General features: G+C 40.6%; 1 protein-coding gene across 1 annotated transcript; it reads right to left on the reverse strand.

Moving 5' to 3' along the window:
- Positions 1 to 585: 585 nt before the first annotated feature.
- LNP1 (leukemia NUP98 fusion partner 1) lies at positions 586 to 17120 on the reverse strand (the record flags this gene model as incomplete). Its single annotated transcript, XM_079704715.1, has 3 exons — positions 16950 to 17120; positions 4522 to 4752; positions 586 to 735 (listed from the first exon to the last, which is right to left on the reverse strand). Exons 1-3 carry the CDS (start codon positions 17103 to 17105, stop codon positions 586 to 588), a joined length of 537 nt encoding a protein of 178 aa, XP_079560841.1. The 5' UTR covers positions 17106 to 17120.
- Between the last annotated feature and the right edge of the window lie 214 nt (positions 17121 to 17334).

Here is a 17334-nt window from a genome sequence, read left to right on the forward strand (position 1 = left end):
GGGCTCCGGCCCTAACTCTGCCACCTCCCCAGTGAGTGACTGAACTTTCCTAAACTCTAGTTTCCTCAGCCAGCAAGTGAAAAGAAGACTAGGTCCCACCTCAGAGTGGTGAGGACTATTAGATAATGCATTCAAACTCTCAGCACAGTACTTGGCACCTTAATTACCAGCTCTCATTAAATGGTGGTCTTTAGACATACTTATATAATCACTTCTAATAAGGAAGTAAGCATCGAGTCACACCAATGACTTTTATTTAAGATTATTTGCGAGGGTGATGTAGAAGACTGTTGGTGAAGATGTGTGGGTGGCTCTTTGAATATCTCTCTCCACATTTTCAGTAAGTACTTTATGCTATTAAAATACCTTTTATCCTTTTTATTCCCATAAAAGGGCAACAGAGCAGATCACACTCTGAAAAGCAGCTGGAGTATGATGCAAGCTGTCTTGGGGAGCAGCTGAATCAACCACCCACTTGAGTCACTCAGCATCTGCAGACTCTTTACAGCTACCACTCCTGGGCCTGGTGAATTGGGGCTCAAAAATACACAGCAGCATCAGTAGTCATGGTGTGGAAACAAAGTACTATTTGGGCCCCTTTTCAGACAGGGCGAGCAGGTACGCTTCTCCACGCTCTTCCTTCCCAGAGCTCCTTCTTTCCTCCACTTTCTTGCAAGACCTCATTTCCAGTGCCTGGCGTTCCCTCTCATTTCTCTCCTTTCTGCTCTCAGGTCCCTGAAAAAGAAGGGTCAGAAAAGGGTAGATATGCCGACAGCTGACAACATTCCACATTTTTCCTGATTATCAGAAATGAAGAAAACCCTAATCATTTAACAGACTTTCACATCTTAGTTTCTAGTAATAAATTAGCATAAGCCTAAGCGTGTTGCTAAAGGTTTAGTCATAAAATAAAGGAATAGGGGGCCTTGGGCATCAGCAGGTGGTCTATGGAGGAAACTCAACCTGCACACTACTCTGCCTCTAATGTACAGAGGGATGTGATTCCATGGCACAGTAAAATTAATATTCTTCTGGTGCTTTTTGAAAAGGAATGTGGCAAGGGGATCATACACGGAATGATTCTAACCTCCTAATGTTCACTCCCTTAAATTACATTAACAGTAGGTTTTGCACTAAGTTTTCAGGTGAGGACTGGGTAAAGAACAAAGTGTCAAGGAATGACATTCAACCACACAACATTCCCCAACAGGTTGCCCAGGGGTCTACATTCAATGACTGAATGAACACCCACTGTTGTTCTAAGATGGGGAGATTCGGCACTAACTAGAGAGAACCTACTTCCTGGATTCTACACCTAGGCAGAGGGAGACAATCAATCAATAAGCCTAAAAGGAAACAAGAAAATAAAAGGTAGTGATAAGTGCAATGATAACTATAAATAGGGTGATATGATAGGGAACTGGGATGGGGGGTTCTTCTTTGGTTTCCATGGTGAAAGTGACTTTCAAAGGAATTACTGACAAAAGAATGGTGTTGATAAATGTGGTGGTATCTATTTTTACACTTCAAGATCATTACTCCTCCCCTCCTCCATTCCAGTGAATTGGAAACACTGGAGAACCCCTGAGTGTCTATGAGGTGAACATATTCAGTGGTGAGAATAACAGTCAGATGGGCAAGGTCATGACTCGGCCCTGCAGGGTGAGTTATGGGGATGTCTGGTTCCTGTGGTGGTGTTAGCTACTAGTACATTGCTAAATTGTTTTCATACCTAGATTATTTCATTTCTATCTATACTGGTCCATTAGTCAAAATCAGAAAGCAAAACAAATGATGAAGCTGAGATGCAAGTTAAGAGGAGCTTAAAAATTGTACTAGCTCTGTAAATGTGCCTCCAGATTATTTTCATTAGCTCCAGTGCTTGTATTAAATCCATCAGTCTGATCGTAATTCATATATAGCAGCCATGAATGTCTCTAATCCTTATAAAAACAGTATAAAAAAGAAAATATAGTGATGATTATTTGCAATTTGGCTTTTCCCTTACTGGGAATCAAGACTATCCAAAAATTGCTCATAAATAATGACCTGATTTTTTCTTATCTCATCACTTAGAAACAAAATGTGAAAAATTATCAAAATAAGCCAGTTGAGTTTTTCAATATAAAAATGAAAAAATTTAATGTTGTTTGTCATGAGCAGGTCACAAAAGCAGTTTCTGGCTCTTCTTGATGCTAAAGGATGTAAAATTTAAATCTATGTATTAGTATACATCTGGCCCCCAAATAAAAGGCAATATATATTATTTTTTAAATTGCTGAAAACTCACACTTTTTAATGTAGTTAGCTTTAGAAAAGTGTATCAATTGTTAAATAGAAAAAAGTTTTAAAGTATGCCATGTTCCAAATTTTTAATTTTGCATTAAGATAAACTTTATAATATACTCTTTAAAGACTGATATAAAATAAAATACTTAATTTAAAATTATTTATCATGTATATTTATCATATAATATGAAAAAATTTTTAATGATTTTGTAAATTCCTAGCAGGTTTCTAGCTATTATACAGTTGTCCCTTGGTATCCGCAAAGGGGTTGGTTCCAGGACCGCCCACAGGTACCAAAATCCATGGATGCTCAAGGCCGACTGTACATAACTATGAAAAGAGTTCTTGAGTCAAAAAAATTGAAAATGCTGCCTTGGTTATCTTGGTACTCAAAAGGAAGAGCTTGAGAAATGAATGAAACAAACATTTTTATATTTTAAGGATAATGTAATGAACACCTCTTTAAATAAGAAAACTGATTTCACATTTACACCCTTATGTAAATAGGTGATATGAATGTTTTTCTGAAGCCATCAGAATCAACAAAGAATTGTTCAGATTAAAATTTTTTTCAGAATATATTTATACCCTCCCTTGTTCCAGAAAGAATTTAAAGCAAGTCAGTCCCCTCATTAATATAATTAATGATTTCAACACGTAGTTTTGAAACAGGAATTTTTTCACGCCTGTTTTATTCCTGCCAAAAGTTCATAATGTGAATCTAATCATGAAGAAATATCAGATGAACTCAAACAGAGCTTCATTCTAAAAAATAACTGACCTGTACTCTTCAGATGCCAGTCCCATGAAAAAGACCAAGGCATTGTTCCAGAAATAAAATACCTTAAAGGGATATGAAAATCGGTTGCAATGCATGATCTGGAATCTCGTTCTAAAAAATATTATTGGAACAACTGACAAAATATGAATAAGGTCAATAGATTAGACATAAAAGTTTTGTATTGGTGTTAATTTCCTGAGTTTAATTACTGTACTGTATTTATGTCCTAGTGCCCTTGTTTGGGGGTGGGAAGGAGAGAGAGGGTATAGGAAAATGTGATAATATATTCACGTTTAGAGGAAATCTAGATGAAGGGTGTAGTTTTGTACTATTCTTGCAACCTTGCTCTAAGTCTGAAACCATATCTTTAAAAAACAGTATAAAGAAAAGACAAAACAGAAACTCTTAATAAGGTTTAGATGGAGTAAGTGACAGCTGTTCACTACTCTTCCTTCCTTATTTCTCTTATGATCCAGTAGAGAGAGCAGCTTACTGAAGGGGAATCGTAGATACACAAGGTCACTGTAACAAAAGTGAGCTGCCACCTGAGGCAAAGATGCACAGTGACAATCCCAACAGCCATCATTGCTAGGCGGAAAGCAGCGCACTCAGGTGGACAATGAGGTAGGAAGCACCTGAGTGCCTTCCCCTGGCCATTCACAGAGCATAGCTCAAGACCCAGGTGGCAATACACCTAGGTTTACTTATTTGCTCTGCCTACTACATGGCAGAAACATATCATTATTCTTGTTTTGCAAAATAAAACCAAAACCAAAGACCCACCAAAAAAAAAAAAAGTATTTTGCTCAAGGCCACTCAGTGAGCACGTTGTAGAGTTGAAAAACTACCCCCCAATTAATTGGTCTCTAGTTTATTACTTTATGTATCAAGTTTGGCATCATCAGTGGTGCTTCAATTCTTTCCCCCATTTCGTGCCTTTGTCTCCCTTGGGCTTCACTTAAGACTCTGACGAGGCCACTGTGAGTGCCTGGACTGCTCCTCTACTCCTGGATGCTCACACCATAGTGTCCAGAGAGTCCCTTCTGTGTGCTTTTTAAAAGTACAGGGGAACACAACACCATCACAAACTATTTCCTACCAGATTAAATATGAGAGAACAAGAGCAGTAGGGGCAGTTGTTTCTTCTTCAGATAACACAAGGAGAATGAATCACAATTATTTATAATAAGGGTGATGAAAACAGAGGACCTTGGTGACAAAAACATTCCACATGTGCTCCTTTAGGAATTCTTCCTACACCACGTCTTCAATAATAATAATTTAAAAATTTTATGTACACCTGGGCTAAAACTGAGTGCCATTTTTCAAAGATCTCAACACCAAGCTGTAAATGAAGAAGTTAGATTTGTTCTCCTCAAACTAGGGGAGGATGAATCCTTTGGGTTTCCTTTTCTAAAATGGTTTAAATATTCAATAACTCTGTTACGTACCGAAGAGACAGAGCGTTTGGTTCTAAAGCAGAGTTGCTGTTCAGAGGACTCTGAAAATGCCTGAATTTTGGAATGGGATCTTCTTTTTGATTCCAGTGGCTCCTTGAATGACCCATCCCCGGAGCATTTTCTGTAATCCCGCATGTGAGTATGGCATTGAAATCCCTGGTCCTCATAAGAATGCCTTCTAGGATGGCTGTCAGATGACATCATGCTGGGAAGCACAGGAAACTGGGAATACAGAATTTAAAAATTTACAATATAAAGAGACTGCACAATATTAGCACAGAGACAGAATGTCCATAAATTACTAACCAAAGAAATCTCATGTTGGACTGAAATTTTATCTTCTTGATCAGTAGGAGCTTTCTCCTGCAATTAGGCAGTGGGGTCAATTGGTCAAAACATTAAGTAGAACATCTCAAGGTTAGCTATGTTGCTCCTCTATCATTAGGTTGGTATAATAAAGTGTTCCAGCCTTAAATTGATATGTAAAAATAAATTCCAAAATGATCAAAATAAATTTTTAATGAAGCCATAAACATTTAAGAAATAATACAAAGGCAAATTCTTGTGTGCTTTCTGTATGGAGAAGGAATTTCTAAGCAAAAGAGCAATGGAAGAAGTCATAAGGAAAAAAATTAATTTAACTATATAAAAATAAAGCTAATGTGCATAAAAAACAACATATAATATGGTAGACAAAAAATCTTTAAAAATATTTGCTGCATGTTTAATAAATATTCTGAAAATAAGGGTATTTCACATAATACACACAAACACAGAGGTCATGTACTACAATGACATCAGTGTTAAAAATCACAATTGGAAAATGATGAAAAAAAAGATAGTTCAGATCAACCAAACTTCTGGAAAGAATTGTGACACTTGCTCTGTTAATTTCTCTCACTCCCCAACCCACTCCACTCCAGTTTTTTCACTCACACTTTTTCTTTTCGTTTTTTGTTTTTGTTTTTTAAAAGGTATATTTAGTTCCTGTGCAAACTTTGCTGTAGCAGAGAGTGCTGCAATGATACACATTTTGGATGTGTATGAATGTATCTGTAAAAGTGAAACAGGTAGGTTTATAAAGAATAAGTGCATTTTAAATTGTGATATGTATTGTCAAATTATTCTCCAAAGAGGTGATACAAATTAATATTCCAAACCACGAGTGTGCCTGTTTCCCCAAACACTTGCCAACAAATAGGAAGAGTGAGATAGTATTATTGTTTTAATATGTATTTTTCTTATAATGAATGATGCCGTATAAACTTCATATGATAAAAATTGATGGAGATTTTAGGATTTCTTGGCATCTCATGTGTTACAGAGGATTAGACCCATTTCACAAGCGTGTGGGCAAAGGGGCCCATACTCTGGGATCCAAGACACCTAGGTTTGGAGTTTGAGAAGGGGTCCCATTGATGGAGCACCTACTATGTGCAGACACACTTGCCCCTCACAACAAGCAGAAACTTGCTCTTCCACAGTGCTATTATTTATCTGAGAAAAGCTGATTAAATGGATTTTCTAAAGCTACATAGCTGATAAAGGGAAGAGCTAGGATTGCAATCCAAGTCAGTTGTAACTACACTCTGTGCTCTTTCTGCGTCCTGGCATTACTAACTGCTAACTTGGAGCAACAAGGCCAGCAGATCTGAAATCAGAAAACCCAGGTATGTCAATCTGCTACTCACTAGCTGTGCAACCTTGAGTAAATGATAACCTCTTTAGGGGTGGGGGAGGTCCTCAGGTTTCTCAAAGAATTTGTCAAAAAGCTGGAGTTGTTACCTTCAAGTCCTTCCAGGCCTCAGTCTGTAGTAACTTGTAATATGGCAAAAAATAGCTGTTAGCAGTTGCCTTATGTATTGAGGTGGTCCTATGTTGAGTGCATATGTATTTATAATTGTTATATCTTCTTCTTGGATTGATCCCTTGATCATTATGTAGTGTCCTTCCCTGTCTCTTGTAACATTCTTTATTTTAAAGTCTATTTTATCTGATATGAGTATTGCTACTTCAGCTTTCTTTTGATTTCCATTTGCATGGAATATCTTTTTCCATCCCCTCACTTTCAGTCTGTATGTGTCCCTAGGTCTGAAGTGGGTCTCTTGTAGACAGCATATATATGGGTCTTGTTTTTGTATCCATTCAGCAAGCCTGTGTCTTTTGGTTGGAGCATTTAATCCATTCAGGTTTAAGGTAATTATCGATATGTATGTTCCTACGACCATTTTCTTAATTGTTATGGGTTTGTTTTTGTAGATCCTTTTCTTCTCCTGTGTTTCCCACTTAAAGAAGTTCCTTTAGCATTTGTTGTAGAGCTGGTTTGTTGGTGCTGTATTCTCTTAGCTTTTGCTTGTCTGTAAAGCTTTTGATTTCTCCATCAAATCTGAATGAGATCCTTGCCAGGCAGAGTAATCTTGGTTCTAAGTTCTTCCCTTTCATCACTTTAAGTATATCATCCCACTCCTTTCTGGCTTGTAGAGTTTCTGCTGAGAAATAAGCTGTTAACCTTATGGGAGTTCCCTTGTATGTTATTTGTCATTTTTCCCTTGCTGATTTCAATAATTTTTCTCTGTCTTTAATTTTTGCCAGTTTGATTACTATGTGTCTCAGGGTGTTTCTCCTTGGGTTTCTCCTGTATGGGACTTGCTGCGCTTCCTGGACTTGGATGGCTATTTCCTTTCCCATGTTAGGGAAGTTTTCAACTATAATCTCTTCAAATACTTTCTCTGGTCCTTTCTCTCTCTCTTCTCTTTCTGGGACCCGTATAATGCAAATGTTGTTGCATTTAATGTTGCCCCAGAGGTCTCTTAGGCTGTCTTCATTTCTTTTCATTCTTTTTTCTTTATTCTGTTCCACAGCAGTGAATCCCACCATTCTGTCTTCCAGATCACTTATCCGTTCTTCTGCCTCAGTTATTCTGCTATTGATTCCTTCTAGTGCAGTTTTCATTGCAGTTATTGTATTGTTCATCTCTGTTCATTTGTTCTTTAATTCTTCTAGGTCTTTGTTAAACATTTCTTGCATCTCCTCGATTCTTTCCTCCATCCTTTTTCCAAGGTCCTGGATCATCTTCACTATCATTATTCTGAATTCTTTTTCTGGAAGGTTGCCTATCCCCACTTCATTTAGTTGTCTTTCAGGGGTTTTGTCTTGTTCCTTCATCTGGTACATAGCCCTCTGCCTTTTCATCTTGTCTATCTTTCTGTGAATGTGGTTTTTGTTCCATAGGCTGCAGGATTGTAGTTCTTCTTGCTTCTGCTGTCTGTCCTCTGGTGGATGAGGCTATCTCACACTTTTTCATCTAACACTAATGTTAGTCAGGATATTGGTCTCCATGTTGCCAAATTCTGGGCACGTAATGGTCTTTAGTCACTCCGTAGCATTCAACCCAGTTGCCAATTGAACCCTTCTGGAAACAGTCTTTCCCTTGCCTTCTACCACTGCACCCTCTTGGTTTCCCTTTGATCTTTCTGCCACTGTGTTTTAGACATTTTTGCTCACTTCTCCCTTCCAACTACTCATAACTGTTGGAGTCCCCCAACACTCTCAACTAGTCCTCCTTCCCTTCCTTTGCTTTCTTACTTTACACTGTCTCCCTCAATGTCTCACCCCCAGGCTTCAACTTCCATCTATAACCGAGTTTCTGATTTATTTGTTAGCATAGACCTCTCTTCTGAGCTTCTGCCCACTCAACTGCTCCTCTTGGTATCCCACAGGCACCCCACCTGACTTGTCCAAATTTGAACTCATCATCTCTCCTTCCCAAGCCTGCTTCTCAAGTGTCCCAGAACTCAGAAACCGGCACCACCATTTGCCCGGTTACTCGGACCAGTAATTCAGAAGCCCCCCTCCACATCCAATTGCCAAGTCAGCAGATTCCACCCCTTAAATGTCTCTCAAAACCATCTACTTTTTTCCAGCACCACTGTTACTACCCTAATCCAAGTCATCATTACCTTTCACCCAGATTCCAGCAGCAGCCTCGTAGTAGTGGATATCCTGCATTCACCCTTACTCACTTTATTTCACTTTTCCCACAGCAGCCAGCATAGTTAAAACAACGTCAAACTCATACCTGATCACATTTCATTTTACACCTCATCGTGCACCACCCTCACCTCTTCAGTGACATAGCCTCACTGGTCAGTTCCTCCAGCTCACGTGCTCCTGCCCAGCACAGGCACTTTCACAAGTGGTCCTCTCTGGCTGTGACCCCACCCACAACCCCATCGCTTCACCTCATCCCTGGCTAATCACCCTTCAGTCACTGTGGAAACTGCATTTCCCCAGAAAGCCTTTCCTACCACCCCAATTGGTTCAGGCCCCTGAACCACCGTTAGACCCTCTCCTGAGATCTCACACTTCTTCATGACACTTATCACAGCTGTCATCAAAAATTTGGTTAATTTTGTTACACATCTCTCTTCTCCATTAGACGGTATGCTCCTTCATGTCAGGGGCTACATTTCATTCTCTGCTAGAATCTCAGTATACAGCACTTTGCCTTCTTCATAGCATGAGTTCATTAAATATATATTGAATGAATAAATGTACAAAGAATGAAAGAAAAAGAAATACCAAACATAAAAATTGTTTAGGCTAGCACAGGGAGATCAGATCGGTGCTTTGTGACCGCCTGGAGGGGTGGGATAGGGAGGGTGGGAGGGAGACGCAAGAGGAAGGGGATATGGGAACATATGTATATGTATAACTGATTCCTTTTGTTATAAAGCAGAAACTAACACACCATTGTTAAGCAATTATACTCCAATAAAGATGTAAAAAAATTGTTTATGCTTATTAGTAGTCAAAAATTATGTTAAATGATATCACATACAATTTTGCCTTCCAGGTTAGCAAACAAAAACTTTTTAATAACACTAACACTAGTAAGAGTGCTGGGAGATAGGCACTGTCATTCCTTGCTGGTAGGACTATAAATGGATACAGCTTTCCTAGAAAGCTGTTGGCAGTATGAGCGAGTCAAAAGGCTTAAAATAATTTCCCTCCTTGGGTCCATACATTGCACGTTATTATGGGCTGAATTGTGTCGTACCTCCCCCCCACTCCCACCACGCAAAGTCATATGTTGAAGCCCTACGTGAGTAGCTCAGAATGTGACTGTATTTGGGATAGGGTTTTTAAAGATTAAGTTAAAATGAGGCCATTAGGGTGGCCCTAATCCAATCTGACTAACGTTCTTACAAGAAGAGGAAATTTAGAGACACTTAGGGACATACTCACGCAGAGGAAAGACCATGTGAGGACACAGCGAGAAGGTGCCATCTATCAATACAAGCCAAGGAGAGAGGCCTCAGAAGAAATCAAACCTGCTGACACCTTGATCTTGGACTTCCAGCCTCCAGAGCTATGAGGAAATAAATGGCTGTTGTTTAAGCCACCCAGCCTGTGGTATTTTGTTATGGCAGCCTGAGCAAACTAATACACATATATAGAGACTTACTCTCAAACAATAATCAGGAATATGGTTAAAGATTTATAAAGTTGGTCTTCCCTGGTGGCACAGTGGTTAAGAATCCGCCTGCCAATGCAGGGGACACAGGTTCGAGCCTCGGTCCGGGAGGATTCCCACATGCTGCAGAGCAACTAAGTCTGTGCACCACAGCTACTGAGCCTGCACTCTAGAGCCCGCATGCCACAACTACTGAAGCCTGCATGCCTAGAGCCCGTGCTCCGCAACAAGAGAAGTCACCGCAATGAGAAGCCTGCACACCGCAACGAAGAGTAGCCCCCGCTCGCTGCAACTAGAGAAAGCCCGCGCACAGCAATGAAGACCCAATGCAGCCAAAAATAAATAAATTAAATAAAATAAATTTTAAAGAAAAGATTTATAAAGTTGCTAAGATACATGAGGTAAGTCTGTAAATTAGTTCATTTACTGTAGGTCAGACGTGGTATGTGGTGCTATGGATAAATTGGGGAGCAAAACAGAGTGTCCCCCTCTTAGAACTTATGTGTGCAATGGAGATACATAAATGGGGCATATGCCTACATCCTTGGCCAAATGCTATTAAGGGAATGTTCAAGGTACAATAACAGGGTATAGCAGAGTAAAACCACATATATTTGGGTGGGTGTTGAGGTGACTGGGAGGATGGGGGGAGACTTCTGTGAAGGTGTGACAAGCTACAATCTGAAGGATGAGCAGGGTTAATTAGGAAACAGAGAACACTTGTCGGCCTGGGGATGAGACCATACGTGCAGAAGCCCTGCCACAGAAGGAGCTTGCTGGCGTAGAAGGAAGAGAAGTCTGGTAGGGCCGGGAAGCACCTGAGAGGAGGGGGGAGGGCTGGGATGGGTAAGCTGTGGGGACATCATAAGATGGGCAATCTTAAAACATACCCAACTGTGATCAAAGCCTTTGTCTGCGATCTGGGGTTGTTTTCTTCCTACTCCTTTTTAGTATTTTTCATGTCTTCTACAGTGATCACGTATTATATTATCAGGAAAAATACAATACTTAAAAATTTGAGACTGGGACACAGAAGGACAAGTATTACATAAGGTATCTGAAATGGTCGAGCTGATAGAGGCAATGAATAGAATGGTGGTTGCCAAGGGCTGGGAGGAGGGGGATATGGGGAGTTCCTAATCAATGGGTATAAAATTTCAGTTATGCAAAATAAGTTCTAGAGATCTGCTGCACAACAGTGTGCCTAAAGATGACAATATTGCCTTGTACACTTAAAGATCTGCCAGAGACGGTAGAGCTCATGTTTCATGTTCTCACCCCACTAAGATTTTAAAAATAAAACTTAAAAATGTGAGACTGGGAGTGAAATGCACATGTTTGTACAAATGTCCTCTTCCATTGAGAGACCTGAAAAAAATGCAAGAGTTCCCATCACAATATAAATAAACACTTAATATCTCCTTATAGCAGATGAAATTTCCAGTTAGTCTCTTTTGGTGTGGGACCTTGTGAGAAACAAGCTTAAAAGAGCTCTCTAATTGGTTACAGGGAGAAAGCTCCCACTTTTAAAAATGTTTACTTACTAAGCAAGCTCTAGTTTTGGAATTTTATATGCCCTTCTAATGTAATTTCCCTCACAAAGACTTGAATCAATGCCCTAAATAGCTGACTTTTTCAAGGTCTGGACTTGTCACCTCCATGGTCATGGACCAACCTTATGGATCTATCTCCCATGCTGTGAAGCAGGCTCTAGCACATGGAATGGGATCCCCATGCTCCGAGCTCAACACCTGGACTCCCCAGCTCCCAGGCTACAAAGCCTGCAGCAGGCATGGAGTTTCGGAGCAATAACCACCCAGTGCCCTGACTCTCACTAGAAAACAGTGCTCTGAAAAACAATGCTGTTTCCTACTGTGGTCCCAGAAAACCATTTCTGTCAAAAAAAAAATCCTATGCACTCTCTAACCCCAAGCCATAGGTCTTCACTTTAAAAAAAAAAAAAAAGTATGTAACATCTTCACTTCAAGAACTTAACTACTTGATGTTTTTTATTCTGGGTTTAATTGTAATCACCCTTCAACTGTACCCCTCCTGTCCTCTGAGTAAATGCAAGCACCTGAGCCACCCATCAACAGCAAGATGAGAAACAAGAGGGAGAAAGATCCAGGTGTTGAGACAGTAAGATCCATGTTGAATCTTAGTGCACCGTGTGTGTCAGGGACTCTGGGGACCATGCCCTTATCTCTAACCTCAGAACAAATCCTACAATGGAGTCATTCTTCCCCTTTTACAGATGAAGAAAATGAATCTTAGTTTGGCTAAGTGACTTGCCTATGACATGTGACTAGTGACTTTACAGGAGAGGTAAAGTGCCATGCCTAAGCATAAGACATATCTTCCTTGGCTGAATAATCCCAAACTTCTGTCTTCAACAGCAGCAACAACTTCATTCTATTTCTATGTGAAACTTCCTGTAAACGTGACTTTTAATAATGTACCAGTTGTAACAGAATTCGATTACGAAAGTAATAATAATTTGTAGGTCTTTAGGAATTAGTCTAAAAGAATTTTATGTGAGGAATATTTTATAATGTAGGCTAATTGCCTATCAACAGAGCCAAGAGGGTTATAAATTAGTCAACTAGCTATATATGGCAACAGCATCTGGAAAAAAAAAGATTCAAGTGTTCAACTGATAAAACGGTAGGTCAGGGCTTCCCTGGTGGTGCAGTGGTTGAGAGTCCACCTGCCGATGCAGGGGACACGGGTTCGTGCCCCGGTCTGGGAAGATCCCACATGCCACGGAGCGGCTGGGCCCGTGAGCCATGGCCGCTGAGCCTGCACGTCCGGAGCCTGTGCTCCGCAATGGGAGAGGCCACAACAGTGAGAGGTCCGCGTACCGCAAAACAAACAAACAAACAAAAAAAACCCCGGTAGGTCAGTACCATCCACTGGGCATCTTTAGGGAAACTAAAAGACATTTTAAACTCTGATACATAAGAAGGAGGAGGAGGATGGAGAGGGGAAGGTGCAGGGTAGGAGAGGAGGAGAAGAAGTACTTATTAGGTTCCAGGCACTGTCCTAAGCACGCTGTATACATTACTCACTGGATCTTAACAACACCCATATGACGTATGTACTATTATCATCAATTCCATTTACATAGAGGGAATCTCAGACAGAGAGGTTAGGTAACTTGCTCAGAGTTATGCTGCCAGTAGTAGGCGCTGGGAAGCTACCTCCAGAGCCCTCACTCTTACCCACTCCACTCTGCTGCCTTCCCAGCAACTCCTCTATCTCAGCATCTAGTAGAAGAGAGGAAACAAGTCCATGGAACATTATGATAAAAGCTCCTCTGTAGAAACATCCCTGATGCCTGAAATTCTATTCGTAGTTTCATTTCTTTGGATTAAGGCATTGTCTCCTCTTAAAATTAAATACAAATTTAATCTGAAAAACAAGGAACCACTGTTGGTCAGGAAATTTTAGGGCATCCCCTCTCTCTTCGGGTTCGAGAAATCCTCTAAGGGGGCCATGCCCCACCCCATCCCTGTAGTGAGCAACTACAGGAGAACCACCACTGCAGTGAGATACTACAAGGACAAGAGTGTGTAGCCACCCTTGGGTCAATCAGGGATAAAAATTAAAATTAGATATATCTTCTACAACTTTAAATTGAGAATATGACAACAGAATATAAAATTGGTTAAAGGTGATTATTTTTTTAACATCTTTATTGGAGTATAATTGCTTTACAGTGTTGTGTTAGTTTCTACTCTATAACAAAATGAATCAGCTATATGCATACATATATCCCCATATCCCCTCCCTCTTGCATCTCTTTTATATTTTAGAAAAGAAAAAAAAATCCCTGGGGCTTCCCTGGTAGCACAGTGGTTGAGAGTCCGCCTGCCGATGCAGGGGACACGGGTTCCTGCCCCGGTCCGGGAAGATCCCACGTGCCGCGGAGCGGCTGGGCTCGTGAACTATGGCTACTGAGCCTGCGCGTCTGGAGCCTGTGCTCCGCAATGGGAGAGGCCACAACAGTGAGAGGCCCGCGTACCGAAAAAAAAAAAAAAATCCCTTGTGTGCAGATAGGTAGAGGTTTATTTTGTACCCCTCAAATGATATGATGTAGACCAGCACATGTGCTTATGTGAGCATCAAAGAAGCACCGAGAAAGTCCATGTTGAGTTAGCAAAGCCCCAGGTCAAGGAACTCAGTTCCTCCTTGAAGAGATCTTTCATTCAGCACAATCCTCCCTTCCCCCAGGCCCTAACTGAATAGAACAGTGTTAAGAAAACCATGTTAAGCTGAAGGAGAAGATGATTAAAAAGTCGAATAGACTATTTAAAATTCACTTTCAACGAGTAGAATAAATAAGGGATATGGAGGTTGTTCTACTTCAAGTTTGTATTCATGTGACGATGGAGGGAGAAGGTAGATTAGTTCTACCTTCATATGAGACAGTAATAAGAGAGACTTCATATTACTTACCTTATTTTTTTTTCACCAAGCACCTCAGGAGAGTAAAGTTAGATTTTTTAATTTGCTTTAAATCAGCAGTCACAGATTATAATGAGTCTTGTCAAAAAGTAGTGCTCTCTGAGAAGGACCAAGTTTTACCCCTTGTCTACCTCATTCTTCCTGCCAAATTTGTGTCTTCCACCAGATCAGAAGTGCCACAAGAACAAACACCATATGTCTTCTTTTTCCCTGTAATCCTATTGTGCCTTGCACAACGCCTGGCACACAGTAGGTATTCTATAAATATGTTTAATGATTTAATGCTCCATCTCTATGGTTTTGCAAGAATCATGAGGCTGAAGAGCCATATTAGAAACCACATTCAAATAGGAAACAAGGGGAAAATTCTTCTCCTCCTTTGCATGCAATACTGATGGATGTAGGTTACTAATAGGTTGCAAGAGGGAAGAGCCTTAGAGTGGAGCAGTGGGGAGAGAAGGAAAAAGATAAGCCTAAGAGTAAGCTTTTTTTTTTTTTAAGGTCTCTTATTGAGCTCAAAGCAAAACACAAATCTTCAAAACCTAATTTTTCTCATATCTCTAAAGTAAGAAAAGTTTGAGCACATCTTAGAGTTAGGAAAAGTTAAGTATCCAACTACAGATTCACTTCACAAATACATGGCATTGTGTGAATAGAGATGAAGAATCAGACCCCCCATTTTCTAGGACTCTGCCCACATCACCCAAGGTCCCCTGATCTGTGTTTTCTCAACTCAGTCAGGTTGTCATGTTTATCCCATGCTTTGTCTCCTTAGATAAACACATGCTTTCTGCGTGTTAGTCTGATAATTATGGAATTCATTGTCAACTCAGAGAATCTAAACAGGTTAACTCAGGCAAATGTCCAAAGCCAGTACGAGCAGGAAAAGATATATGGACCCCATTTAGAAATGTTATACAAAACAAATTTTGCTATTCCCCAAGAGCTTAAGGCAAACAGTATTGCAACCTATAAGTGGATTCTTGAAATAGGGTAGATTGTCCCAGTTTTTAAAGTCTAACAGATACTAAAATTTACTCAAGAAACTATATTTTGTAAGTCATGTTTCTTTCTTTGATTTCATAGTTTCTGTGGCTCCAAAGGGCTGTTGTGATAAATAGCGAATCTCATTTTTTCTCTTTGTTTCTCCCTGGTTCTCACTGTCTGGCTGAACACTAGTCGTACTCCTGGTTCACACATTATGTATACCTCACTCAATGTGGGCATAAGAGATTGAAATGAGAGTGTGATAAGCAGGTGTTTATTTTATAACAGAGTCATGGAAAGCGAGAGCTAGAAGGGTTCTTGGAGATCAACCAGTGCAACCTCTCTCCTTTTTTACTTAAAGAACCTGAAGTTCAATGAGGTGTTGAAATGTGCCCTTTCTCCCTGATTATGCGTTTGGTAAGAGATGTATTTTCAAATATTTGTGTCTCAGAGAGGTCTTATTCCTCAAACTTGCTGATCATTGGGCGTTTTAATATACTTCACCTGCATTATGCTTCTGGGAACTCTGGAGCTAAAAATAAAATAACATTACCCCAAAACTTATTTGGTTCTGGAGTTAGCAGTAGCCGGGGGTTGGGGAAATATTCCCTGGTAGCTGGAATTCTAAGTGACATGTGTACCTGCTGCTGAGTCCACACCTGGTCAGGCCCACCCACTCCCCTCTTGGGAGCTTTCCTGCTCCCCTGACACCAGGTGCTCTGCCTAGCCATGGAAAAATAGTGCTGAGGGTGGTAGAATGTTGGCTTTGTCTCCCATCAGGAAACCAAATGAGAATCAGCAGAAAAAGTGTATCAAATTTACCAGAGGTAGTGATTTATTATGTGGAATCCCCAATTCCTTAGATGTCACCAAATAGTGGAGCTATTTTCAGTATTTCAAAAAGACTATTGGAAATCAAACAGCGATCCACAACAATGCTACACAGACTATAACATCAGGTTTCTTTCCTTTGGCTTGAATTATATTACTACCCAATAGGATTAGGCCAGACTTATCAGGAGCTCTGAATAGCGGTTAAATATACCTTAGGTTGCTAAAAATGAAGGAATCATTACTTAATAGATGAAAATCAGGTCCCTTGGAGGACAAGACAAAATGATAAAAGGGATTTTTGTGAGTATAAAAAAAAGGTTTGGAAGTACTCATTTTCAACCAAAGAAAACTTAACACCAAAGGACTCTCAAAAAGATCTAAGAGGGCTTCCCTGGTGGCGCAGTGGTTGAGAGTCCGCCTGCCGATGCAGGGGATGCGGGTTCGTGCCCCGGTCTGGGAAGATCCCACATGCCGCGGAGCGGCTGGGCCCGTGAGCCATGGCCGCTGAGCCTGTGCGTCCGGAGCCTGTGCTCTGCAACGGGAGTGGCCACAACAGTGAGAGGCCCGCGTACCGCAAAAAAAAAAAAAAAAAAAAAGATCTAAGAGAAATCCCCTTCCCCTAGTCTAGCTCTCCCCCGGTTCCGTCATAACTCACTGGGCAGGGCAGGGAGGTTTTCCTGTAACTGGAGTCTTGTGATCCATGGCGGTCCCGGAGTCCTCTCTCATCCTCCTCTATCCAGCTGTGACCCCAGAAGCTGCTCATCCATTTGGCAAAAGACACATCATCATCATCATCATCTTGGTGCTCCATGTAAAGGTGATTCAAAATATCGAAGGCCTGTTCCTAAATCTGGCAGAGAGAAATATTACCCAACAGGGCTGACTTGATGAAACCCAGGATCTCCCTCAAAAGACAAAACGAAACTGATGTTTTCAAATGGTCTCTGATAATGGAATCCTTAAAGGAGAAAGATTTACTAAACAACCACTTCTCCATCAGGCAGCCTCTGGTAATGTCTGTTTATAAATTGTGCAGCCCA

The sequence above is a fragment of the Hyperoodon ampullatus genome, assembly GCF_949752795.1.
Source record: "Hyperoodon ampullatus genome assembly, chromosome: 5".
Taxonomy (NCBI): Eukaryota; Metazoa; Chordata; class Mammalia; order Artiodactyla; family Ziphiidae; genus Hyperoodon; species Hyperoodon ampullatus.